The sequence below is a fragment of the Panthera onca genome, chromosome F2 (genome assembly GCF_046562875.1).
Source record: "Panthera onca isolate mPanOnc1 chromosome F2, mPanOnc1 haplotype 2, whole genome shotgun sequence".
NCBI classification, from domain to species: Eukaryota; Metazoa; Chordata; class Mammalia; order Carnivora; family Felidae; genus Panthera; species Panthera onca.
The window spans coordinates 80,026,038-80,050,612 of record NC_138356.1 but is presented as its reverse complement, the minus strand read 5'-3'; the positions used below and the strand labels follow the sequence as shown (position 1 = coordinate 80,050,612).

Sequence of the window (24,575 nt, the reverse complement as noted above, 5' to 3'; positions counted from 1 at the left end):
ACAGATAGCATGTATACAGCTGAATGAATGTTTTATTCTCCTCAATTCTTGCACCCACCGCCCAGAACTCGACTGGATAACTTCTACCTGTCCGGTGTAATTGACTCTTGTCACTGGTGATTGGCCTGCACAAAGATCACTGTAATTGTGACTTGTGTCATCATAGGTTAGTTTTGCCTGTTCTTGACTTCTTGGCTTTGTTAAGGAAGAAATATAGTACATACTCTTTGGTGTCTTTTTTTTGGGGGGGAGGCTTTAAACAACATTAAGTTCTAGAGGGCAGAAGTCCAAGATCAGTGTATGTGGTCCCCCCCACCCCCTCAACATTATGTCCGAGATCCATGCATGTTGGGTTTGTTTGTTCCTTTATGTTGCTGGATGCTATTCCACTGTGTTAAGATACCACAATTTATCCACTCGTGATTGGCATTTGGGTTGTTTCCGGCCTTTGGCTATTATGAATACGTATAATTTTTCTGGCACAGGTACTGGGTAGACATAAGCCCACATAAGCCTACGAGTGGTTTTCTGGATCATAGATCTTATGTGTGTTTAGCTCTAGTAGATTTATAGCCATGTAGGTTTTCTTCCTTTCTTTTAAGAAAGGGAGCAGGAGGTGGGGGAGGGGCAGGGGGAGCTAGAGAGAATCTTAAGCAGGCTTCACTCTCAGCACACAGCCCACGACCCTGGGATCATGACTCGAGCCAAAATCAAGAGTCGGATGCTCAACAGACAGCCTCCCAGACATCCCTACCACATATATTTCCAATGTGCTTATTTTCATTTACACCCACACCATCTACCTGAAGGTTCTTTGCTGTTCCAGAACCTTCTCACCCCTGGATATTGTCAGTCTTTTACATTTTAGCTGTTCTGGCCCACGTGTAGTGGTATTTCATTGTGGTTTGAATTTGCCTTTCTCACCTAACTAAAACTGTTGCCCAGTGAAAAGTGAAGACTATATTTTAACAGGCATTTCACACAAGTATGTGTCCAAATGATAAGTAAACACATGAAGGGTGTACAGTTACTGGTTTTATTTTTTTTGCAGCTTTGAGATACGATTGACACATAACACCATAAGTTACAGTGTGCTGATTTGACTCATTCCAAAATGATTACCATACATAGTTAGAGCTAATATCCCTAATATCTCTATCATATCACATAATTAGTGGGTTTTTTGTGGTGATCACATTTTGTTAAGTTTTTGTTTAGATTTCAGTTAACATATGGTATAGTATTAGTTTCAGATGTACAACGGAGTGATTCACAACTTCCAGACATCACCCAGTGCTCATCAGTAGTGCCCTCCTTAATGCCCATCACCCTTTAACCCATCCCCCCGGCCACTTTCCTCCAGCGATCCTCAGTTTGTTCTCTATCCTTAAGAGTCTGTTGGTTTGTGTCTGTTTTTTTTTTTTTTCTCCCATTTGCTCATTTGTTTTGTTTCTTAAATTCCACATGACTGAAATCCTATGGTATTTGTCTTTCCGACTTCACTTAGCCTAATGCTCCGTAGCTCCATCCGTGTTGTCGCAGATGACAAGATTTCATTCTTTTTTATGGGTACCGTTCCATTGTGTGTGTGTGTGTGTGTGTGTGTGTGTGTGTGTGTGTGTGTGTATGTTGTGTGTGTTTGTGTATACACATACCACATTCATTATCCATTCATCAGGTGATGGACACTTGTGCTTTTTCCCTAATTTGGCTACTGTAGATAGTGTCGCTGTAAACATTAGGGTGCATGTGTCCCTTTGAATTAGTATTTTTGTGTCCTTTGTGTCAAAACCTAGTAGTGCAATTGCTGGATCACAGGGTGGTTCTCTTTTTTAACTGTTTTTTGAGAGAGGATGCCTGTACATGAGCACGCATGCAAGCAGGGGAGGGTGGGGAGGGGAGAGGGAGAAAGAATCCCAAGCAGGCTCTGTGCCCATTGTAGAGCCTGACCGGGGACTCGATCTCACGAATTGTGAGATCATGACCTGAGCCACAGTCAAGAGTCTGACGCTTGACTGATCGAGCCACCCAGGCGCCCCTATTTTTAACTTTTTGAGGAACCTCCATACTGTTCTCCAGAGTGGCTATACCACTTTGCATTCCCATGTGGTGAGAACATTTAAGATCTATTTTTAAATCAACTTTAAGTATGTAATATATTATTATTAAACATAATCACAGTGCTGTGCACTAGAGCCCCAGAATATATTCATCTTCTGATTGAAAGCTTGTACGCTTTGACCAACCTTTCCCCATTTTCCCCATATCTCAGCCCTTGGTAACTGTCATTCTTTCTGTTGCTATGTATTTGGCTCTTTTCGATTCCACATAGAAGTGGTATCCTACAGTATTTGTCTTTCTCTGACTTATTTTACTTAGTATGTCCTCAAAGTGCATCCATACTGTTGTAAATAGTAAGGTTTCCTTCTTTATCAAGGAATAATATCGAATCGTATACAGACCACTCATCTGTATATACCCACTCATCTGTAGATGGATGTTTAGGTGGATTTCGTATCTTGGCTATAATGTTACAATAAGCATGGGAGTCCGACGTCTCGAGATGCTGCTTTCATTTCCTTTGGAAATCTACTCAGAACTGGCTGGATCATATGGTGGTTGTAAATTTCTGAGGAATCTCCATACTGTCTTCCTCAGTGGGTGCACAAATTTACATTCCCACCAACACAGTGCAAGGATTGCCTATTCTCCACATCCTTGCCAACTCCTGTCTCTTGTCTCTTGATGACTGCTGTCATAATCAGTGTGAGATGATAGCTCATTGTGGTTTGATTTGCATTTCCCTGATGTTTAGTGATGTTGAACTCCTTTTCATGTACTTGTTGCCATTAGTAGTTCATCCTTGGAGAAATACTTGGTTCTTTTCATTAAAAAAAAAAGTTTTATTTTTATTATTTAAAAAAATTTTTTTTAATGTTTTACTTATTTTTGAGACAGAGAGAGACAGAGCATAAGCAGGGGAGGGGCAGAGAGAGAGGGAGACACAGAATCCAAAGCAGGCTCCAGGCTCTGAGCTGTCAGCACAGAGCCCTGACGCGGGGCTCGAACTCACGAACCGCGAGATCATGACCCGAGCCGAAGTCGGAGGCTTAACTGACTGAGCCACCCAGGCGCCCCCAAAATGTTTTGCTTTTGAGAGAGAGCATGAGCAGGGAGGGGCAGAGAGAGAGGGGTACAGAGAATCCAAAGTGGGCTCTGCACTGACAGCAGTGAGCCTGATGCAGGACTTGAACCCATGAACTGCAAGATCATGACCTGAGCCCAAGTTGGATGCTCAACTGACTGAGCCACCCAGGTGCCCCTTCTCATTTTTTTTTTTTTTATGAGTTTATTTTGAATGCACATGAACTAGTGCATGAGCAGGGGAGAGGGAGGGAGCGGGAGCGGGAGCAGGAGGGAGCAAGCGAGGGAGAATCCCAAGCAGGTTCAGCACAGCCAGCACCGAACCCGACATGGGGCTCAAAACCAAAAACTGTGAGATCGTGACCTGAGCCGAAATCAAGAGTTAGATGTTCAACAGGCTGAGCCGCCCAGGCAGCCCGGTTCTTCTCCTTTTTTAATCAGATTGCTGATTTGTTCCTGAGCTGTGTGAGGTCTTCATATATTTTGATGTTAACCCCTTGCCAAATACATGATTGGCAGAGATTTTCTCCCATTCTGTAGGCTGCCTTCTCATTGTGTCGATAGTTTCTCTGGCTGTGCTTACTTGGTAGTCTCACGTGTTGTCTTCGCTTTGGTTCCTTGCTCCTTGGTGTCCCATGAAGACACGGCTGCCAAGACCAATGCTATGGCGGTTTTCTCCTGTTTCCTTCCAGGAGCTTCTTTGCTGGAGTTCATCTGTTGAAGTCTTAATCTCTTTTGAGTTAATTTTTGTGCCTGGTGTGAGATAAGGCTCGGTGTCCTTTTTCTGCGTGTGGTTATCCGCTTCCCCCGACGGCACTTATCTCAGAAACTATCCTTTCCCCGCTGAGTATTATTGGCTCTTCTGTGAAATATTAGTTGACAGTCTCTGTGAGAGTTTATTTCTGGGCTCTTGTTCTGTCTCCGTAGTATGCGTGTCTGTTTTTATGCCCGTGCCATGCTGTTTTGATTACTACAGCTACCTAGTAGAGTTTGAAATCAGGGAGTGTGATCCCTCCGATTTTGTCTTTTTTCCTCAGGACTGCTTTGGCTCCTCGGGGTCTTTTGTGGCTATGTGCAGATTTTAGGATTGCTTGTTCTTTTTCTGTGAAAAATGCATTGGAATTTCGATAGGGATTGTATTGAATCTATAGATGGCTTAGGGTAGTAGGGACATTTTAAACAATATTTTTCCAGCCCATAAACGGGATATCTCCATTTATTTGTGTCAGTTTCTTTCATTGAAGTTGTACAGTTTTCAGTGTTCAGATCTTTCACTTTCTTAGGTAAATTTATTCATAGGTGTTTTCTTGATTTTGATGCTATTGTGATTGAGATTGTTGTCTTTATTTTTCAGGCATTTCTTTGTTAGCACATAGAAAAGCGATTGACTTTGGTGTACTAATGTTATTATCTTGCAAGTTGATTAAATTTGATTAGACCTAATGTGTTTCTTTTCCCCCTTTGGTTGAGTTTTAAGGATTTCCTATATTTAAGATCAGAGCATTTGCAAATAAAGCCATTTTTTCTTGTTCCTTTCTGATTTGGATGCCTTTTATTAATCTTGCCTGATGGCTCTGGCAAGGACTTTGGACACTAAGTTGAACACGTGTGAGCGTGGGCCACCTTGTCTTGTGCCTGATCTCAGGAAAAGCTGCAAGCTGTTGCCATTGGGTATGGTAACTGGGCTTGTCCTATATGCCCTTCATTATGTTGAGGTACGTCCTTCAACACCCAGTTCTGAGGGCTTTTATCATGAAAAGATTTTGAAGTGGGCAAATGGTTTTCCTATATCGACTGAGATGATAGGATTGTTATCTTTCCTTCTGTTAGCATGGTGTATCACATTTATCGACTTATGTATGTTAAACTGTCTTTGCATCCCAGGGATAAATCCTACTTGATCATGGTATATACTCCTTTAAATGTGCCGTTGAATTTGTTTGCTACTGTTTGTTTTTTTTTTTTTTTTTTTTTTAGGTTTATTTATTTTGAGAGAGAAAGCATGAGCAGGGGAGAGGGGCAGAGAGAGAGAGAGTTGGGGGGGGGGGTGCGGGGAGAGAATCCTAAGCAGGCTCTGCACTGCCAGCATGGAGACCGATGCAGGGATTGAACTCATGACTGTGAGACCATGGCCCGAACTGAGGTTGGATGCTTAGCGAACTGAGCCACCCAAGAGCCCCTGCTAATGTTATATCAAGGAGTTTTGCATCTGGTTGCAGCAGGCATATTGGTCTGTAGTTTTCTGTAGTGTGCCTGGCTTTGGTGTCCAGGTAATGGGTGAGCTGGGGAAAATGTTCTTTATGTGTGGGTGAAAACCCTGTGGCAGGGACGCCTGGTTGGCTCACTTGGTTAAGTGTCTGACTCTTGATTTCTGCTCAGGTCACAATCTTATGGTTTGTGCGATCAAGCCTTGCACTGGACTCCATGCTGAGTGTGGAGCCTGCTGGGGATTCTCTCTCCTCCTGTCTCTCTGCTCCTCCCCCACTCATGTGCATGTGTTTTCTCTCAAAATAAATAAACTTAAAAAAAAAAAAAACACAAAACCTCGTGGCAGAAAGAGGAAAGCAAGTTTTTGGAACGGTGTGCATGTTAGTCCTTATGAGCATGTGCCTGTAGGTATGAACATTGATTTGTTGGGGAAGAAGGGTTTTGTGGGAGACTGGGGTGTACTTTTGATAACTTTTTAAATTGGTGTTCCGACAGGAAACTGTGGCTTGGCTGGGTGACTACCGAGGTAATGACGTTCCCTGTGTTTTGGGGGTGCTCTGTGCTCACGGAGTGCTGTGAAGGGTACACAAAACATTCGGACTGTACTTTGCATCTCTTGTTTCTAAGAGGAGAACAGGCACATGTCATTATTTGCCTTGGGACACCACCACTCTCCCTTGATTATCTTGTGAAAAGGCGTTTACTTCCAATTTCAAACTGGCAGTACTCTGGTTTTGTTTGCCTGATTTTTATCCCAAAATAACATATGCTAATTGAGCTTTTTCTGCAGCTTTCTTTGGAGAAATGGTGTTCATTTATTTGTGTTTCTTGAAGTAGAAATGGAGTAATGCATGTAAACAAGATGTAAAAGCTGTAAGACCCAGAGCGGGAACCTGCGAGGAGCTCTTCCTCACTCGTGCTGTCGAACAGGGAGCCGGGATGTCCTCCCCAAGGTGGGGGGCAGGTTGGCAGAGCTCTGGTTCCATGTCCAGACTCTGGTCAGCAGTCCACTTGTGGCCAGACATGGGGATACCCTGCGGTTGGAACCCAGGGCCTCCTGTCTCCTGGTCCCATGGGACTCCCCTCCTCTATGTGCACAGGGAGAAGGCCTGGGCTAGTGGGACATGGGGGGCCCTGGATGACCCGAGAGCTGCTTCAAGAAGGAGAGACAAGGGCCAGGTCACCACACTTTGTCCTCGTGCCAGTTGTCCCCAAGGTCTTGGCTAAGAAGTTTGCCATTTCCGGCTTGGCCCAGCATGGTGATGAGGAACGCACCTCTTTTCAAAGCAACCCATTCTGACCTTCTTATTCTACAGAGAAGTGACTTATTGGTGTTTTGGAATATAGTCCTTGGATGATTATTCCTCCATGAAGTGACTCATTCACAAAATCATTGGTTCCCTCCTTTTGATTAGGAGCTTCCAGATGCAGGCTCGCAGCTCGGGCCGTCCCATCAGGCAGCTTCAGGGGCCTGCGCGTCCCCGCCCGTCTGAGTGATGGCCCTGGAGGTCTGCCCTGTGCCACCTGTGTGCCGTGCAGCGGCCTGACGGTGAGAGGTGTTTCCCGTCGCTTAGTAATTGACCGAAGGATGTAGATGCATTTGTTAACCCAGCAGATAGTTCCCCCATGTGCTATGTGCCGTGACAGATGGTTCAAGTACAGGTGGAAGGTCACTGTTCCTGCCCTGAGGGGCTTCCGGCCAGAGTCAGGTTAGTGCAGGGGTCTGTGGTCCATGCCAGGGTCCTTGTCCCGACTCTGGTGGTGCGGTCTGTCTCGGTCAGTGGAGCGCCAGGGTGGCCAGCGGCTGGGAAGTGTTGGCTTCTCTTGAAGATGTTGCGAGAAGAGAAGTCTGCGTTCTGGTCACGCGTTTCTAGGCCCTGTCTCTAGTGGCCACAAATGTCCTTATCTGGGGTTCAGTGTCCCCTGCTTCAGTTGTGTCCACTTGAGCGTCTTGGGAGGAGAAGATTGAATACTGTCCTGTCAACAGAAGTAGGAAATGGTCTTAACGTCTGCTGTGGTTGGGCTCCTGTGCAGCCGGGGACTCAAATGGCATTCCTTCCCAACAAAGGGGACCGCTACCAGTAGGCTGCAAGGTAGGAGCTTCCTGGAACTTGGCTCTTGCAGCATGCCGTACACCTTGGGCGCTGGGAGGAGGCCTTGCTGTGGCCCAGACTTCCACACGTGCCCCTGGAGGGGACCCACGGGTGCTCTCCTGCACGGACGTATGTGTCGTGTGCGGTCGGGTAGAGCCACGCCTGGGGTCTTCCGTCGGGGATGGCCGATTTTCGGGTGCGCTCTTCGATGAGCGTTTGCGTTGCCCTGTTTCTCCTTTTTAGAGGTCACGCTGCGTTCTTTCTCAGGTCGCCTGCTCATTTTTGGTGCTCTCTTCCTTGTTCTTTGGAGTCCTTTTGACTTATTTGCAAACGTTAGTAGCTCATCAATAACGGTCTGGGAAAATCAAACCTATACTTACCATGTGACCCAGCCATTTTACTCCTAGAAATTTAATCAAGAGCAGTGAAAGCATGTGTCCATACAGTGACTAGGACACACGTGTTCAGAGCGGCTATATTTGTAATAAAAACTCAAAGCAGCCTGAGGGCTCATAAATTAGGTGAATGGGTAAGCAGATTGTTACAGGCATTCGTTGGAATACTATTCAGCAATTAAAAGGAGTCCAGCCTGGATGCGTGCAGTATGTTGGAATTAGTCTAAGAGGAGGATGCCTTGTGACAGAAGCCTGACAGAAAACAGTATCTAATGTGTATGATGCCATCTGGATTAACTTCTGGAAAATGTGAACTCCTTTATGGTGACGGCAGTGCTTACATGGGGCTGGGAGGAGGCTTGGGCTTGGGGAGGACGGCATTTGGGGGGTGGATGCGAGGACGCACAGGCAAGCTTAGTTGATGGATATATTCACGATCCCCGTTGCGCTGATGGTGTTACGAATGTCCGCTCCTCCGGTTGGATGCTTTAAACTTCGGTGGTTATTCTGTGCTGGTTACATCTCAGTAGGGGTGTTAAAAGAAAGAGCTGTGGTAGGGGAGGGGGCAGAGCTGCTGACCGCACAGGGAGGGTGTTCACAGGGAGCACCCGGGAAATGGGATGAGCCAGGCTGTCCCTTAACAGGACCCCAAGTGCAGTCCTAGGCCCAGTGATGGGAGATGGGTGGTCCTCCCCTCTCCTCTGGTTGTCTCTCTGCTCCCCTTGGGTTTGGCTGCTCAGTGGGGAGGAGGCAGGGGAGTGGGTGATAGTGACATGTGAGGAGAGGGAAGACTCATCTGGGGGCCACCTTACGCACATGGTGACTATGGGCCCCAGGTGTGTGGTGGTGGGTCTGAAGGCAGCCTGCTGGGCCCAGTGCATGGTTTTCCCCATTGACCTTGGGCTTCAGGTGCCCCTACAGAGAAGGTAGACTGGGGTTTAGCCTGGAGTGGGGCCTTGTCAGGTGGGTCGAGGGAGGAGCAGGCAGGGGAGTGATGGGTGCTTTCCTGGGGGATGGGGTGTTGTAAGTGCAGGTGAGTGTCTCCGACTGTGGCCCAGCCGCCAGCCCCGGGCCTGCTGCCTGTCTTGGTGTTACTGGAACGCAGCCATCTCTATGCGTTTCTGGATGTTGGCGGCTGCTTGTGCCCGACAGCAGCTCAGCTGAGTAGCTGTGGCAGAGACCTGCGGCCCACAAAGCCTCGAGTGTTTACTGTCGGATCCTTTACGGACGATGCTCTGTGACCTGTGGTTCGACTGTGGAAGCGAAGGCTGGAGAGGGCAGACAGGGACGTAAGGGGGCTGATGGATAATGAGGAGGTGCAGGGGGTACATGGGAGTGTTCAGAGGTCAGAGCAGGTTTGGGGGTGGGAGTGTGGGAATAAATGAGTGTTCTACCAATAAGTGAAATCCCAAGGAGCTCATGTGTGTGGGCCTAGGGTAGCTAGTTGGGAACCACCCAGAACCCTTCATGGGCTCAGCTCATGTGTGTGGGCCTAGGGTAGCTAGTTGGGAACCCTTCATGGGCTCAGCGGGTAGTTTTTAAGCATCACGTACATGAAGGTTCCAAAGGTCAGTGAGGGCACAGGGCCTGGAGTGGGGAGTCCTCACAGGATCGAGACTGAGCATCCAACAGAGGGAGGCTAGTGTGAAAGCCGGCCTGCCGTGGGTGTGAGGACGGTTTTGTGTGAATGGTTTATGAAGGTTGCTGTTTCTGCATGAACTTTCTCTCCTAAGCCTATCCTAAAGTTTCTGAATGAATGAACTCCCTGCTTTCTCTATGCAAGTTGAGGATGAGTATTGGCTAATTTCTGAGCCAAATGCTTCTATTCCTTCGGTTTTCTTGTATTTTATGATAACCAGATGGGCTTCCCCCTCCCCCCCCCCCCCCCCGGCACCCATTGATTTTTTTTTAAGAATAAATGAAAATACATCTTCAAAATATATCCTACCTGGAACTGCATATTCTGACCAACTCCCCCTGGGAGATTGTTGTCTCCTTTTGCTTTTGTAAATGTATTTTGTCCTAGTTTTGTTTTATTCCAGCGCCTGTAACTTGTCGCAAGAGAAATTGATACTCTGCCTTAAGCCTTACTTTCTTTGGAAGGTGCAAAAATGGACCCATTGCTTGAGGAGACCCACCAGTGGAGGTGGACGCTAAGCCGTTGTGAGGCTCCTTAAGGCAGGTTGAGGGCTGTGTGGCATACCGCACCACACTCTGGCTGGCGAGCTGTCCTGGAAGCTCATGGGGGCACTGACGTGTGTTGTCGCGGTTTTTCCGGGTGGTCACAGATCCGACAGTCCCGAGTTCTGGCTCCGCGTCTGACGAACTGTGCGGTGTTACCGATGTTCTCAGACTCTTCAGCCTCCTCCTCCGTGGAGCCGAGAAGACAGCGCTGCCCCGCGGAGAGTGAGGGACCTTCGATGGCCCCTGCCAGGGCCTGGCACGTGGAGACGCCGTCACCGCCCCTCGTCACTGCAGCTGTTGGTTGTGCCTGCCATTGGTTTCTGCCACGCGGGTCCCACTTTGAGCTGCCCTCCTCCCGAGTGGTCACCGTGGTTGTGCTGGAGCTGAATTCGGGAGCGGGCTCTTTTCGCGTACAGAATCGTACCTCTGAATTGCCCACAGAAACGCTCTTAATGGAAAAGTTGAGCGCTGTAAACAGTAACTATGAAGTTCTGTCAAGCTCCATTTGATTCATGGTGATCTCGCGGTTTCATCCATTCTTAAATACCCCGAGAATCCACTCCTCTCTGGTCTTCCCACTAGGCCGCCTTCCTGTTTGTCACTTTTTTGGTCTTGTCTTCCCAGTAATTGCCACTGCAATCTGTTCTCTGTTCTATTTGTGATGGCCCGTGCTGGCAGAAAAGTTGCCCGAGTGAGTGAGCAGAATTTTCTCCCCTGCGGCCTGGCCCAGCTGGCGAGCCGCCCCTCCACGGGCGCGGTGGGTGGTTTGCTCCGTCTCTCCCCTCCCCCCCTCTGCAGCCGCCTCTTCTCTCCAGCCCCATCCTTGTGTGGGCCGAGGCTCATCTTCCAACCTTCAGATAGCTCCCTTCTGCCTCCGCTCCTACTTACGCATTCCTTCTTTCACCCGCGGTTGGATCCGAGGGCAGAATAGTCTATAAAGAAGCTGTGGAGGGGCTTTGGTTGTATTTTTCTGTGCTTCAAGATGACAGGTTTTTGAGGTTTCTTTGAAGTTTTGAGGTCTCTCTCCAAAAAGGAGGCAAATTTCAGATCTAATTTTCAGCTTTTTTTTTTTTTTTTTTTTTGCTAAGTGCATAGCCTAGATCCTTCTAGCTCAGAGACATTGCAGATTTATATTTTCATAGATCACCTTGAGTTGGTTGCCATTTTCAAGCTAAGAAAACGGAGGTTCATAGGGTTTTGTGACTTGCTCAGATTCTCTCGATGTGTTGGGAAGAATGCCTATGTCTTCATAGCATTTGATTCAAAGGAAGATGCCTCCGTCCCCAACTTCTGCCCTTTAGAATTTGTACATGAAATCTACAAAGTCCACGTGTGGCCCTTCTGGTGCCTCCTGTCTGGATCAGCCGCTGTTGACACGACACTTCCGTTTCTGGCCACGGCTGGATTTGGGCCACCCCTAGTCCCACCAAAACCAGCTGCTGGAGAAGGAACTAGGAACAGAGGGTGGGCTGGCTTTACAGCACCCTCCCCTTGCCTCCAGGGCTCTGGACCACTTGCAGGAAAGGAGACCTTAGCAGTGTGTTAGTGTGAGAAAGGACTCGTATTTCCATGGTAAAAAAGAATCTGTGTCCTTTGGGGGCTGGTGGTGTTTGTGTAATTTGCTGATGATGGGAGCTTTGCCTGGGGGAGAGCAGAAGACTCTGTCCCAGGCTGTGTGTGAGTGTGGGAGTCAGAGTGACAGTGCTCACATTTAAAATATTTTGGGCACCTGACCTTAACTCAGCAGAGGGTGACCTAGGGGCTGAGTGACTGTTGGTCGACTTGAGCGCTGTGCTGGTTCACAGGCTTCATTTGACCTCGTGTCTAGGGCACGGTGCTGAGAAGTGTGGGGTTTATGTTTTGCAGTGTCTGTGTTCATAGTGCTAGCCCCCTCACAGGCCCCATGGTGTGGTGGAGAGTTTTTCTAGATGGTGCCCATGGTACTGGGAGAGCGGGGAGGGGAAGCTCCTTCAAGTGTAACAGCTGTGGGCTGGGACTTTGCATGATGGAATTTCGCCTAACCCGCAGCTGATGGTTGACTGTGACTTTGGGGTGATGGGACTTTGGGTGAACGTGGTGTGCAAACGGAGTATCCTATCTGACCCTATAGCTTAGTCATTGCTTTAATATTTACTGAGAGTTTGATTTGCTGGAGCCTGTGTGAGCTACTGTAAGGGATAGAATAATGAAGCAAGAATTGTGTCTTCAAGGAGTCTATAGTCTGCTAAGGAATCTCTAATGTGTGTAAGTTGCTCTAATAATAATACCTGTTTTTGTTGAATGCTTGCCAGGTACCCAGCATTGTGACAAATATTTGGTATGTTGTAACTCGTTCTTGCAGAGAAGCATGCAGTTGACAGGTTCTGGTTGGTCCCATTTTGGGGATGAGGAATTGAAAGCTCAGAGTTTAAGTAACTTGGCAAAGATACGTCAGCCAGCAGCTCCTGGCCTGTATGCCTTCCTGTCTTCCTGGACTCGTTCTGCGTGCAGTAGGCACGGGCCTCGGGGTGGACAGGTGGTTGGACTCCGAGGAAGAGTCCTTGCTTTCTGCCACAGTGACGAGGGGACACGTGATGGAACAGGCAGCATGTTAACTAACAGCGGGACACGAGGAAACACATAGATGGTTGTCAGAGGGAAGAGAATTGGAAAAGCACAAAGATGAGAAGACACGGGGTAGAATAGAGGTGACAAGGAATGGATTCTGGCAGAATTGCCAGAATCTGGCTAGAAGGACCGACCCAGTTCAAGGCTGGGCCGTGGCCCCTGGGAGCCTGCTTTCTTTCCAGTCTACCCTTCACTTATGGGGTCATCTTTTGGTGCCTCCCCTAAAAGCTTCTGGGACTTCCTTCTGCTCTGCCTGGGGGACACTTCCTACTTTGTGCTGAGAGTTTGTCAGAGGCTCTGCCCTGATTCTCAGCTTCTCGGTCAATTCTTCTGGAATCTGCAGGCACCCTGAGGCGTCTAAGGAAATTTAGTGCCACCTCCCGTCTAAGTAGTTTCTTCTTCTGCCAGATCATGGCCCTGTGGTTACTCACTGCCTTGCTGCTTCTCCAGCACCTTGAAGAGATTTGAAGGCTGTCTTGTGTTCTGTATTGTTCTCTGTGGCTGAGTTGGTCTGAATTGCCTAGCCTGCTGTCTGCAAAAGTAATGCCCCGATACTCACTTTGTCCCTGTGCGGTTTGACCTACTTGTGGGACCCAGCCATCCAAGTTACTAGATGGATAGTCCCTTGGTGTGGGGTAGCCTGTCCCAGGATCAGTTACTGCCACTCTGACCTCGGGGAGGTTATTCATGGCTCTTCTGTAAGATGGGGGCAAGTTTACAAGCCACAAAATACCTTACAGAAAGGAGCTGGTATCTTACCGATCTCAGTTTTTGATGTTTGTTTTTCTCTTGTGTCTGTTCCCATGTATCTTAAGCCGAAATTAGTGGTTTTCAGTTCTCACATACATGGCCTCTGGCAACTTGTTCCGTTAGCCTGGTCTATGCTAGAGGTCTCTCGTACTTGACACACTGGGGGTACACTTGTGCATGCCAGCTGGTTTGTTACACACCTTCAACTACTTGAGCTTTACTTGACAGGACAGCATCTCTTTATGTTCTTGAATAATAAAACTATTGTTCAATAAACTCACTAACTCAGCTGGAGTCTTCTTAGCTCGTTGGGAACTTGTTTCCAGCAACAGATACTTAGGTATCTGTCACTTCAGACCTGTCCATATAAATAGACTTGTTTGCAAATGGAACAGTGTCCCAGAAAGTAGGGGGTCTGGCACACATACATGTGAATCCTAACACTTACTTGAAAAGTCAGTTAAAAATTTTTTGAAAATAAAAACAGAACTGTGTTTTTAAAGCTTTTTAGGGTGACATTAGAAACAGATTCTGGAGGTGAGTGGGGGACGGTGACATAGGTGAAGGGATTAGGGTATCTTGAGCCCTGAGTAGCGTGTAGAATTGTTGGATCAATATATTGTTCACCTGAAACTCCTAACGCTGTGTTGATTATACGGGAATTAAAAAAAAAAAAAAAGATGAAAATGATACAAAACAAATAAATAGTTTGATGAGTTGTTAGAAGGTAACACTCTTCTAACTAGGACCTGGATCAAAATCTAGAGCTTTGCCAGCTGGATAGCCTCTCATTGCCCCATCTTTACCCCCAAAGGGAGCACCGTCCTGATTTCTAGTCAGTACTTAGCTTTACTTACTTATAGTCTTAGCATTATGAGTATGTCCCTACATAGACGAGTTGATTGTTTAAGTTTCTCTTAATGTGCAGGTACCCCTGCTCTTTCCTTTTCCTGATAATTTATCTGTTGAGGAAGCTGGGACATCCAGCCCAAGGAGACTTCGACAGCGTGGGCTTGTTGATGGAGCACTTGTGGTGTCCTTCTGAACACTTGTGGTGTTCTTCCGTCCCCTGCATTTCCTGAAAATGGGCAGCTGGATCCAGAAGCTGGATCAGGTTCACCTCTGATCCCTCTGGCAAGTCCAGCGTGGTCTTGTGTTCTTAGGTCAGGAGGCAGCGAATGCCCACTTGTTTCTCTCGTTGTGATGTTGCTAATTGCCCATGCTTTGTCCAGATCAGTGGTTCTCAACCAGGGACGATTTTGCTCCCACTCCCCTTTCCAGGGGACGTGTGGCAATTGGTGGTTACAACTTGGGGGGAGGTTGCTCCTGGCATCTTGTGCGTAGAGGTCCGAGATGCTGCTATACATCCTGCTTGCACAGCACAGTCCCCAACAGGGAGAATTGTCCAGCCCCACGTCTCAGTGTTGAGGTTGAAAAATCCTGGACTAGGGGTTGTAAAATAGTACTCCGATTTTATCCCTTCTTTATCATTTTGTTAGAATGCTTTTATAAAGATACATGCTGCTCATCATGAGATTATTGAGTTGTACAGTTCATAAATGCTTGGTTTTTTTAATTTACCAATTTTCAGGAAAATCAAGATTCTTATCCTCCACAGATGGCCATTGACTTTAAAAGAAAATTACAATGAACACATGGATTAAATGTGGATTTAATTTTTTTTCACGTTTTATTTATTTTAGGGAGTGAGCGAGCGTGAGCATGGACGGGGCAGAGAGAGGAAGAGAGAGGGTGGGGTGGATGGAAGATCCAAAGTGGAATCCGTGCTGACAGTGGCAAGCTCGATGTGGAGCTTGAACTCACGAACCGCGAGATCATGACCTGAGCTCAAGTCAGATGTTCAACTGAATGAGCCACCCAGGTGCCCCTAGATGTGGATTTAAATTAGATCCATTAGATACGGATTTAAACCTACCTGAAGAGCATCCATCAGTTGGATTTACTATCACTTTGAGTTTGCATTGTCTCCTCTTGGCCAGAGGGAGCTTCTGCAGTTGGGTGCAGAGGCCTTTGACCCAGCCCTTGTCTTGGTTGGTTTCCTTGCTCTGGCGTAGAACGAGGTGTCCAAGCTCACCCGTACGTTTCCTGCCACTGACTTGGCGTCATCCGTTTCTTTGAGAAGCCTGCCCTGGCTGCTTTTCCCTAAAAGTGAACAAGTGAGAACTCGAGACCACGGTCTGGACGTCAGGGATGCTTACTGTACTGTGTTGGTGATCGTTTCTAGGTCTTTACTGGGGACAGAGCTGGTTACAGATACGCATGTAAAATTGTCTACCTTCTTTTTGTTCGAAACTGATACCTGAATTCAAGTTCAGGGAAACCAACCGGTTTTAAAATACTCCATATTCTATAAGTGCTAAAGCATCTTAAAATTTTACTTTTAGATGGAATCAGCGTGAGTGGCTTTCCGCTGTGCAGTCCCTTTCGACAGGTCGTTCGGCCTCGAGTGGAGAGCAAGCCTGTGAACGCCCCTGAAGGCAGCAAACCAGGAGACCCGAGCCACGTGAAGGTGAGTCCACCCTGCACAGGTACGGTCTGCTCGGTGGCTTGGTGTTCTCGGTTTCGGCCACTCTGCCTTTTTGGAGGCAGTGTTGAGTGCTCTTCAGAAAAGAAAGAAAGAGAATCGTGTTGGTGGAAAGCTGGTTCCTCAGTATTTCTCCCTGTGGCATGTTTTGGAAAGCCGTTGCAATGAAGCTTGTATGATTGTGTGGTTAAGTCTCATTTCCATGAAATACTGGGAATTTGGGGGTTGAGTCAAGGAGTGCAGTGATGAAAGTGGAATGTTTCCTACCTTTTACCTGTTTGAAAACTGTATTTATTGAATGACCATTCTCTGTATTCATCCCGAAACTTAATCTTTTGGCCACCAACCACGAATTGGTTTCTGAGTGGTGAGGAAGTCAAAATGAATACACACTGCTAGTGTAAAGGTGCCAGGGACTTCTGGCAGAGCAGAGGACGCTGTTTGCCAGGAGCCCTGGGAGGGGCCTGAGCCCGAGCTTGGAGTTTGGCGTCCACAGCATTTGGGAAAGCTCTGTCGGTCTGCGCCTGTCCAGGGACGGGGTGTAGCGAGAGCGCCGAAGGCCTTCACAGCTACGGCGGGGGTGCGGGCAGCAGGGTCACCAGAATGGCTTGTCGAGTGAGCGTGTGTTGAGGCCCAGCCCTGTGGGTGCTGCGTACAGTCTCGACGCCAGCATCTGGGGGGTGTTGATCGAGGGGACCCACCCACCGAGCTTGACCAAGCTGGTTGTGGCACGGAGAATGTTGAGCACGGATGCTCTCTGAGGAGAGGTCAGGGCAAGAGGGACGCCAGCTGCTTTTGGTCGACGGCGGTCCTGTCCGTGGATGGAAGTCACAGGGAGTCGGGTTTCAGGGAGTCCTCCCCGCCACTGAGGGCGCCGCAGTAGAGAGAGAGGTGCTGGTGTAGCTGGGAGCTGTCCAGCATCTGGCTCCCGCACACTAGCCCGACTGCGGGTTTGGGCTCCTCTGGGAGCCCGGGGACTGGATGTGGGAAGATGCTTCCCGGTGCGGGAAGGAAGGCAGGGAGGTGTGGTGGAACCGCAGGGCACGGGATGCTGTCGGGGGAGTTCGGGGCACGGAGGGATGGGGAAGCTGCAGCAGTGATGTCCTCGTGGGTCCTTGGGTGTGACGTCCCCTGAAGCCTCCTGACAGCCAGCCCTGGCCCGTCGTCGGTTCTCCTCCCTGCCCAGGCCCCCCGAGGACCGGCACTTTCCTCTGCCGCTCCGCTCCACCGTCGTGTGGCCTTCCCCACGGGACAGACTCTTGGAATCGAGGGCAGAACCTCAGGATCCCGGAGGTCCTCGTTCAGAGTCGGTTGGGTCGTGGTGGCTGTGCCATCAATTGCGTTTTCTTGAATTGAGCGTTGCAAGGCTGGGTGCGCTGTAGTTCTTGGGCGGTAAGTGTGTATAGATGTAAGATGAGTGTAAACGTGCTTAAATGGAAGTGCCCAACTGGAGTGTCCGTTTGCTGGGTGCGGCCTGTGTGTCAGGCCTGTGTCACGAGAATGCAAACGGACAGGTTCTACACAACTTTCTGAGTAGGTGGTCTCCTCCAAAGAGAGAACCGTGGCTCTGAGGCGATGACACCACCAGTCCCCCCTCCAGTCCCTGTCGGTTGCACCGTGACACCTTCTTTCTCTGTGCCTTTTCCCAAAATTACTGAGAAACAGAGTCCCAATGCCTCTTCTTAAAAATTTTAATTCCAGGGGCACCTGGGTGGCTCAGTCAGTTGAGCATCCGACTTAGGCTCAGGTCATGATCTTGCAGTCCGTGAGTTCGAGCCCCGCGTCGGGCCCTGTGCTGACAGCTCGGAGCCTGGAGCCTCCTTCAGATTCTGTGTCTCCCTCTCTTTCTGCCTCTCCCCCACTCATGCTCTGTCTCTCTGTCTCTCAAAAACAGACATTAGAAAAAATTAAAAAAAATTAAGAAATCTAATTCCGGCGTAGTTAACATGCAATGTGATAGTGATTCGACAATTCCAAACAACACGTGGTGTTGACAGGTGCCTCCTTAATCCCCATCACCTATTTCCCCATCCCCTCTGGTGACCATCAGTTTGTTCTAAGAGTCTGTTTCTTGGTTTGCTTCTCTTTTTTCCTTTGCTCATTTTGTTTCTCAAATTCCACACACGAGTGAAATCATAAGGTATTTGTCTTCCTCTGACTTATTTCGCTTAGCATTATACTCTGTAGTCCTGTGCATGTTGTTGCAAATGGCAAGATGTCATTCTTTTGTACGGCTAATATTCCATTGTATATTTCTGCATCTTTATCCATTCATCAGTCAGGGGCCACTTGGGCTGCTTCCATAATTTGGCTACTGTTGATAATGCTGCTATAAACATTGGGGCACATGTATCCTTTTGATTTTGTGTTTTTGTATTTTTTCGTTAAATACCCGGTAGTGTGATTCCTGGATTATAGGGTAGTTGTATTTTTAACTCTCTGAGGACCCTCCATATGGTTTTCCAGAGTGGCTGCACCAGTTTGCATTCCCACCAATAGTGCGTGAGAGTTCGCCTTTCTCCACATCCTCACCAGCACCTATTGTTTCTTGTGTTGTTGATTTTAGCCATTCTGATCGGTGTGTGATGATACCTCATGGCAGTTTTGATTTGTATTTCTGTGATAATGAGCATCTTTTTTTTGTTGTTGAGATGCCTATGACATTTTAATTACATCTATGACCATAAAGTAATGTGTTCTATAGGAACCAGAAACAGAGGGACTTGAATCAACTATATACCTTTGCTTTTGGTGCTACGGAGGTTTCACCAGGAATTTATAAGGGTGGAGATTACAGTTGATCAATTAGAGGACTAATATGAAAACATGAAGTAAGTTTCTAAGTGAGTGGAGAAAATCAGATTGAAATAGGACCTTGAGCTTTGGAGTACAGGAAGAATTGAATATAAGGCACAATAGTGACTGCTAAAATGCCTATCCTAAATTCCTCTTTACAACGTAAGTTTTATTTATTTATTTTTAAATGTTTTTTTTTTTAAATTTACTTTTGAGAGAGAGAGAGAGAGTGTGAGCGGGGGAGGGGCAGAGAGAGAGGGAGACACAGAATCCAATGCAGGCTCCGGGCTCGGAGCTGTCAGCACAGAGGCCGGCGTGGGGCTTGAACTTACAAACTGTGAGATCATGACCTGAGCCGAAGTCAGACACTTAACTGACTGACCCACCCAGGCGCCCCTACAATGTAAGTTTTAAAGATGACTGAGTATCTGGATCCTGAGCTCCCCTTGTCTGACAGACATACCAAGTCTACAACTACAATGGAGCAGCTGTCTCTGAGAATGACCTCAAGACAGGTACAATGGATTCTCTGCAGCTTAAACACGTAAAGAAGCCCCCACTTTGAAATGTGATGGGGAATCAAACTCCTACAGGGGCACCCACGATTGGAAGGGCTATCCTAGGTGTGGATGTCCTCCCCAGGGACCGAGGGATCAAGCCCCACATTCGGTACACCCTGTCCTGGGGATGACAAGCCCCCATGACCTATGGCTTTGAAAATCAATGGGACATCACTCCAGCAAAACCAGAGGGCTATAGGAAATTCAGTCTTCGCTCTGAAAGGGCTTGTGGGCTATATCACTGGGTCACAGGGACAGCTCCGGAGCTGCATTTTTCAGAAACGCATGTGCCATAGATGAAGGAGGGTGTTCACTACTTGTAGGGTATGTGCTAGAGGGACTGGGGTCTGTAGGAAGTTTCTCTAGGAAAGGAGGTGCTGAACATGTGTAGCCTTCCACACTAGTTGGCCCGACATGGGCAGATGCAGACTCGCACACCCTCTGTCTCCCTTGCTAGCAATGCTTGCTGCTTCCTGGTGTTCCCTGTGGACTCCCTCCGCCCCACCCACCTACCCCTGTAGAGGCTCCTTCCAGGTGGCTCCCATCCTGCTGTACCTGGCAGGCAGCCTGAGGCAGGACCAACTCCTTCCAGAGGGGTCCTGCCCCCGGGAGGAGGGGAGCCGGCTGCACCCACCAGCATACTCCCAGCAGCTACGGCTAGGCCTCTGAGCCAGCCCTGCCCACAGGTGTGCTTGCAGCAGTCACAGCCCAGCCATAGCAGGACGATGCATACAGTCAACACAAGGGACACGCCTGGAGAACTCGGTTCTGGTGACCGGGCCAGAGCGCACTTGTGGGACCCGGGGATGACTTCTCCACAAGGCCTCTACTTTGAAGACTGGGAGACGATGCAACTGATTGACCTGATACATATAAACAAGCACAGACAAAATGAGGAGATGGGAATATGTTCCAGATGAAAGAACAAGACGAAATCTCAAATAACTAAACAAAACAGTTATAAGCAACATGCCTCCTGAAGAGTTCAAAGTATTAAGACCCTCCCTGAATTGAGACAAGTCAATGAACTCAGAACTTGGACAAAGAGAGAGAAAATAGAAACAACAACCAGTCAGAGCTTGAATAAGTAACTCAAATGAAAGACCCACGGAGGGATTCACTGTAGATGAGAGGGGCCACATGATCTGCGATCTGGAAGACAGGATGGGAAAGCAAGGAGGCTGAACTGCCAAAAGAAAACAATTAAAAAAAAATGAGGGTAGTTGAAGGGATCTCTGGAATGATGCCAAATGTGCTAACATTGCCACCGTATGGTTCCTAGAAGGAGGGGAGGGAGGGAGGGAGAGAGCGTGTGCACAAGAACATGTATGTGAAGAAATAATGGCTGAAAAGTTCCCTAACCTGAAGGAAACAGACCTCAAGGTCCAGTAAGCACAGAGAGACCCAGATAAGAACCCAGCGAGATCCACATGAAGATCTATCACCATCTAATCAACATACCAAAAGTTGTAGAGAGACTCTTAAAGGAAGCAGGAGAAAAAATGCTTCGCTACAAGGGAAATCCCATAGACCTTTCGGCTGGCTGTTGAGCAGAAGCTTGGCTGGCCACAGCATTGGTAGGGTGTGTTAAGAGTGCTGGTGGGGAAAACATACAGCCAAGAGTAGTCCACTCAGCAAGGTTATTATTGGTAATCGAAGGAGATCAAGGAGTGTCCAACACAAGCAAAGTCTAAGGGAGCTCGGCACCACCAACCAAGCCTCACGAGGAATGTCCAAGGGTCTTCAGAAAAGAAAATGCCATAAATAGAAGCAAAAAAAAAAAAAATTCAGGAAAGAAACCATCTCACTGCTAAAGGCAAATGGTACAGATTGTGGATCAGCCGCTTGAGAAGTAGCTTGAGAATTGAAAGAGAAAATAGTAAAATCGACAAGAACTTCAATAAGCAGTTAAGGGATACACAAAATAAAAAGATGTAAGTTATGTCAAAATACGAAAGAGCATCTTTTCACGTATCTGGCCCTCTGGATGTCATCCTGGGAGAAATGTTCACGTCTGCTGCCCATTTTTCATTGGATTATTGGGTTCTGGGGTGCTGACTTGTACAAGCTCTTGGTAGATCTTGGATACCCCATTCCCCTCCATCCTGTGTCCAGACCCTTAGGGTCTGCCCCTGCTGGGCTTGGGCGTTCAGCATTTCCTGTGTACCCACCACCCACACTGAAACTTCAGACAGCCTGGGGACCCTCCTCAACCAGTTTCTTAGCAAGAAAACTGGAAGGAAAGGAACTAACCTTTGTGAAGTATGTCCTGCAGGCCAGGAACCGTGCCAGGTGCCATGTTCGCTCAGACACGTGCACCATTTGGGCAAACTGCCTACTAGATAAGGAAGGACACGGAGATTTAGGGAGTGGCTGGCTCAGGCGTGCGGGTGGTGGATTAAGGGCTGAATCCACGTTACTTCTTCTTACCCTGGGGTTGGACCCTGAGTAGGACAGGCTCCTGTGTGTGCAGTCCGAGGAGGGCACTCTGGTGACAGGCAGGCAAGAAGGGGTGTGCGTGAGCATTCACGGGCACATAGGAGACCCGGTCGTGCTGGTAACTAACTGCAAACCTGTGAGGTTGTGCAAGTAAGCCTTCTGTGGTCCGGCTGCTTTCCTAGGGAGCCGTGTGGGAGCTGTGCTTGGGGGGGCCCTGTCACGGGGCTTTCTGGCTCTGCTCAGCATGCTCCCCAGTCCTCCCTGAAGCACGAATAATGTGACCTAATTGGAAATGTGCTAAAGCTGTAAAATTACCACCGAGGAATGGTGTAGTCATGGAAACCAGTAACCCGGTGAAAGCAGCTTCTAGGGACCCCCCCCCCCACCCGCCCTGTGCAAGTGGGGAAGGCTAGCATGTGCTTCAAGAGATCCCCCAGAAAGGTTGTGTCCCCTTCTCTGCCAGCACTGATTGTGTCTGTCCATGTTGGGGACTGGTTTTCTGTATACTTTGTGAAGAATCTTCTTTGATTCATTCTTTTGATTGAAAAAAGAGGTGTGTGAAGTGGCCACACTTTAGAAATAATATTCCTGGAAGCCATGCTCTGCAGGACGGCTTCTCTTGACCCTCGATTTCCCCATCTGTGAAATGGAATAATCTTGCTTTGTAGGGTTTTTGGGAGGCTTCACTAATAGAAGAGCTTGGTAGGGGAGAAAAGCTGGAGAAAATCAAGAAATACCAAACTGAGACCTGATTCTTGTATATTAAGAGAAAAGTAAGATTGGGTAAGTGAGTCCTGGTTAACAGCGAGCAGCCCTGGGTGGGGCCGGGTTATGGGGTCACTGACCTGGCTTAAGTCGTTGGCTGTTGCTCCTGCTCAGGCCTGGCTTCCCCAGGGTTGGCGAGGCCAGTACGTGCCTCCGAGTCTGACCCTATGTGCACAGTGAGGTGGCCAGGACTTCCCTGAAGCCCTCCCGGGGCACCCTGGCCTGGGCTGCGGGGAGGTTTCTCACCTGAGGTGGCCTGTGTGGCGTGTGTCACTCGGGGGTCCCCGTGGCCCTGCCTGTTGGAAACCTCCACCTTCAGCCTCTGGGGCTGGACGACACACAAAATCCGGGAGCCGGTCGGCCACGTCCACGCGGACGCTGCAGCCGTCGCTCGCGGTCTGTGCCCGAGCTGCCGAATGAAGACCCACGCCTCCATCTACAGCCTTGCTCTGTGAACGCCTCACGCCTGCCGAAAAGCAATCCGGAAGTCCTACCACAACCAAGGTTCTCCAGGAGGTGGGTGAGCGGGCCTGCTTCTGGCCCACATGTGCACATCTGGCTGCTGGGGGCTTGATGGTACATGCCCATCCATGTCAACAACATCTTGTCTTTAAAAATGTCGGAGTGGGGGTCACCTGGGTGGCTCAGTCAGTTAAGCACTCGATTCTTGGCTTCTGGCCAGGTCATGATCTTGTGGTTGTGAGATTGAGCCCCTTGTTGGGCTCCATGCTGAGTGTGGACCCTGCTTAGGATTCCTTCTCCTCCTCTCTCTACCCCTCCCCTGCTCAGGTGTGTGTGCATGCTCTCTCTTGCTCTCCTCTCAAAATAAATAAATACTTAAAAAAAAATCAGAATAGGAGTGTTGGCCACAGCCGTAACGGTGGCACCTTTGTCCACCTTTGGGCCGGTGTCCCAGCCACACACTCAAGACTCTCGAGCCTTGGTTTCCTGACCTACCAGTTGGGGAGAAGAGTCTGTTCCACGGCTGTCGGTGCAAAGCCATTGAAGGACTAGTTGGGCAGCATGTGGAGGGGGAACAACACCGGGGGGGGTCCCTGAGTGGGGAGCGGGAGGGGGTGCTGAAGGGAGGGCCAGGGGCTTCCTGGTTGGGAGCCTCCGCCTCCCCCCCCACCCCCTGCCGGAACCTTCCCGCCTCTCAGACATGGGCCCGTGTTCTGTCTCGTGGACGAGCCCGGCTGGGCCCACAGAGTACTCGCTCTCCTGCCGCCTCCGTGCTCTGTGCGATCCCAGCATTTCTCTGTTGAATGTGTTCACTGTTTCACCACGACGTAAACGGTGCCGGAGCAGAGGGTTCCCCCTCCTGTTCTCCTGTGTCCAGGCCTCCAAGAGGGCGGGACACATGGCAAGTGTTGGAGAAGTGGTGGTCGAGCACGTGTTTTGCCAATTTTGGGCAAGTTACTCGCCGGACAGGAGGAGTGTTTGTTTGGAGGAGGCCAGATGGAACTCTGTTCCCCTGACTTCCACGGGAGGCCGCCCTCATAGTGTAAGTGAGCACGGGGAGCTGGGAGGCCGTCCTCCAGGAGCTTAGGCAGTATCGCCGCACGCGTCTGGACCCCGAGCCCCCCAGGCCGGGGCCTTGACATCCTGGCTGCACGTGGTCGGTGGTCATCCGCTGCTGCTCCCCTCTCTGAGGTGTTTTTTTTTGTTTTTTTTTGTTTTTTTTTGGTCTCCTGGCTCTGTGGTTTTGTTTCTCCAGGGAGCTGGGACTGATAAAGACCACAAAACAAATCTCAATCAATTTAAAAGGATTCTCATTTTGCAAAGTATACTCTGACAGTAATGAAATCAGAATCCGATAACTAAGTCTTTGAGTATTTTTCAAATGTTTGGAAACGAAACGACATACTCCTGATTAACCCATGGGCTGGAGAAGAGTTAAAAAATAAAAATAGCGAGTATTTGGCCATGAGTGAGCATGAAAGCACAGCAGGTTGTTGGTAGGCTGTTGCCAGAACGGTGTTTCTGGGACGTGTCACTCCAGAGGCCCGTGTTGGAGGAGGAGGGCCTCAAGTCAGACCCCAGCTTCAGCTTGAAGAAAGTAGGAGAAATGGAAATTAAACGTAGTGCA

General features: G+C 48.8%; 1 protein-coding gene across 6 annotated transcripts in view; it reads left to right on the top strand.

The window, feature by feature from the left end:
- TRAPPC9 (trafficking protein particle complex subunit 9) overlaps nt 1–24,575 on the top strand; it is a 570,835-nt gene that overhangs the window by 173,839 nt on the left and 372,421 nt on the right. For all 6 annotated transcript variants that reach the window (XM_060611403.3, XM_060611405.3, XM_060611407.3 and 3 more), the window contains one exon: nt 15,787–15,911. In XM_060611403.3, coding sequence (XP_060467386.1) covers nt 15,787–15,911 — 125 coding nt within the window. The remainder of the gene's footprint in view (nt 1–15,786; nt 15,912–24,575) is intronic.